The sequence below is a fragment of the Erigeron canadensis genome, chromosome 3 (genome assembly GCF_010389155.1).
Source record: "Erigeron canadensis isolate Cc75 chromosome 3, C_canadensis_v1, whole genome shotgun sequence".
In the NCBI taxonomy this organism is placed as follows: domain Eukaryota; kingdom Viridiplantae; phylum Streptophyta; class Magnoliopsida; order Asterales; family Asteraceae; genus Erigeron; species Erigeron canadensis.
In genome coordinates, this window is record NC_057763.1 from 16,015,313 (window position 1) to 16,017,353 (window position 2,041).

General features: G+C 42.1%; 1 protein-coding gene across 1 annotated transcript; it reads right to left on the reverse strand.

Moving 5' to 3' along the window:
- Nucleotides 1-206: 206 nt before the first annotated feature.
- LOC122591561 lies at nucleotides 207-1,430 on the reverse strand. The gene is made up of 3 exons (XM_043763822.1): nucleotides 1,166-1,430; nucleotides 636-1,102; nucleotides 207-476 (listed from the first exon to the last, which is right to left on the reverse strand). The coding sequence occupies exons 1-3, from the start codon at nucleotides 1,428-1,430 to the stop codon at nucleotides 207-209; spliced, it is 1,002 nt and encodes a 333-aa protein (XP_043619757.1).
- Between the last annotated feature and the right edge of the window lie 611 nt (nucleotides 1,431-2,041).

The window sequence follows — 2,041 nt, forward strand, 5'->3', positions numbered from 1 at the left end:
CCTTCTAAGTATGCATACTCCAAATGATCCGGAAGCGGTTTGAGCTCCAAATCGGTGGGAAGGCTCTCAACTGAAGTAAGCACCCGTGTGCTTCATCAACGCTTAACGCCATCAACGCTTAACTCTTCAAATGATTCATCATCCGGTGGAGTTTCATCAACGCTTAACGCCATGATCTCTTGCATCATCTCATCAACCATTTCATGTTATTCTTCACTACAAGCTAACAAAGCTTGCCCATCTTCCATATCCAAGTAATCCATAAGCTCTTTTTCCAAGGCATCCTCCTCTTTGATAACATCTATCCTGAAACAAGATTCATCACACAAGTAAGGATGTTTAAGAGCTCTATCAACATTAAAAACAACTCGGTCATCACCGACACCTAAAGAAATTTCCTTGGCCTTAACCCGGATGATTGCATCCGCGGTCATAAGGAATGGTCGTCCTAGGATTAGAGGCACATTAACATCCACCTCCATTTGTAGTATAACAAAATCAACCAGGAAAATCATATGACCCACCTTAATTTGCAAATTCTCCGCTATCCCCATGGGATATTGGAATGATCTATCCGCAAGCCTAATGCTCATGCAGGTCGGGGTCAATTCACCTAAAGACAATTTCTTATAAACCGAATAAGGCATTAAATTAATGTTGGCCCCAAGATTGGCCAATGCCTTATACAATTTAATTCCAAAAGAACAAGAAATAAAAAAACTCCCTGGATCTTCCAACTTAGGGGGAATCTCATTCTTGATTATGGCGAAACACTCGGCACTCATGACTGTCATCTTCCCTTCTTCCAACTTCTTTCTATCCGCTATAAGATCTTTGAGAAACTTCGCATAATTAGGCATACCTGCAAGAAGATCAACTAGAGGAATAGTAATATTAACAGTTTGAATCAAATCAACAAATTTCTTAAAGTTTTCCTTGATCTTTGCCTTCTTTAACCATTGAGGAAATGGCACCTTTGGTTCGTAAGGCTTCACCGAAGGTGTCTCAACAGTGGGTTTCTCAACAGTGGTAGATGGAACGGCCGGTGTCTTCAGGGCTGGATTCGGCTCCATCTCTATCTCATCATCAACAGGTTCTTCAGCTTAAAACAGCACAAGAGGAGTAACAACATTAGGTAAGGGATTAGCAGAATCATAAGTATTACCTGCTCTTGTTGTGATTGCATTGACTTGCTCATTTCGAGCATTAGGAGGAGTATACTTTGATCCGGACCCCTGGTTACTCTGCTGAGGCTTATGATTAGGCTGGGTGTTGCTCGGTAAAGTACCGAGCTGCCTATTAGGATTTCCTAGCCTTTCAATCTTAGCTTCAATGTCCTGGAAGGTTGCCTGTGTGCTCTTTGTACTTTGCTCCAACTTATTAGCAATCCCGTCCAATCGAGTAGTCATAGCATCCCATTGAGAAGCCATCTTCTTGTTTTGTTCTTCTACTCTCTCATTGGTTGCTTTCTGAGCACCGACCTAGTCCTTCATGATTTCTCTCAACTCAGCATTAGCATTCTGCTGACCGCTGAACCTGCTGAACCTGTTACCACCAAAACCAGAACTGTTAGCATTATTAAATGAAGACAAGGGATATGAAGTACCTGATTGCCGGTTTTGATAACCGGTATTCTGGTTGAAATTCCCCTGCTGATTCTGAACATAGCTAAATTCCTGTGCCGACTTATCTGGACAGTCTTCCGTGTAGTGCAATTCTCCACAATGATCACATCCGTCAGCTAAAACCTTTACATCTCTTTCAATGCTTTTGAACCTGTTATCTTGACTGTCAAACCTCTCGTTCATTTGCTTCGAAAGCGCTTTGACTTCAGCAACCAGACTACATTCTTCACCACTTTCCAAACTTGCAACCGTCTTGCTTGTAGTTCTCCTACTCAAAAGTTCTTGACGACCAGAAAAATCTTTAGCCATGTCATCGAGGATCTTGTACCCCTCACTAGGTGTCACATTGTTCAAACTACCCCCGAATGTCCCGGCAAGTTCCCTTCGAGTTCTCTTAAGTAAACCATCATAAAAAA

Bases quoted from the DNA above. Each gene is read 5' to 3' on its own strand.
- LOC122591561 (XM_043763822.1), bottom strand. From the start codon at position 1,430: ATGGCTTCTCAATGGGATGCTATGACTACTCGATTGGACGGGATTGCT. The intron at 1,103-1,165 runs GTAATACTTATG...TGCTGTTTTAAG, and splicing joins TGCAATCACAACAAGAGCAG to CTGAAGAACCTGTTGATGAT. The intron at 477-635 runs GTTTATAAGAAA...CTACAAATGGAG, and splicing joins TTAATTTAATGCCTTATTCG to GTGGATGTTAATGTGCCTCT.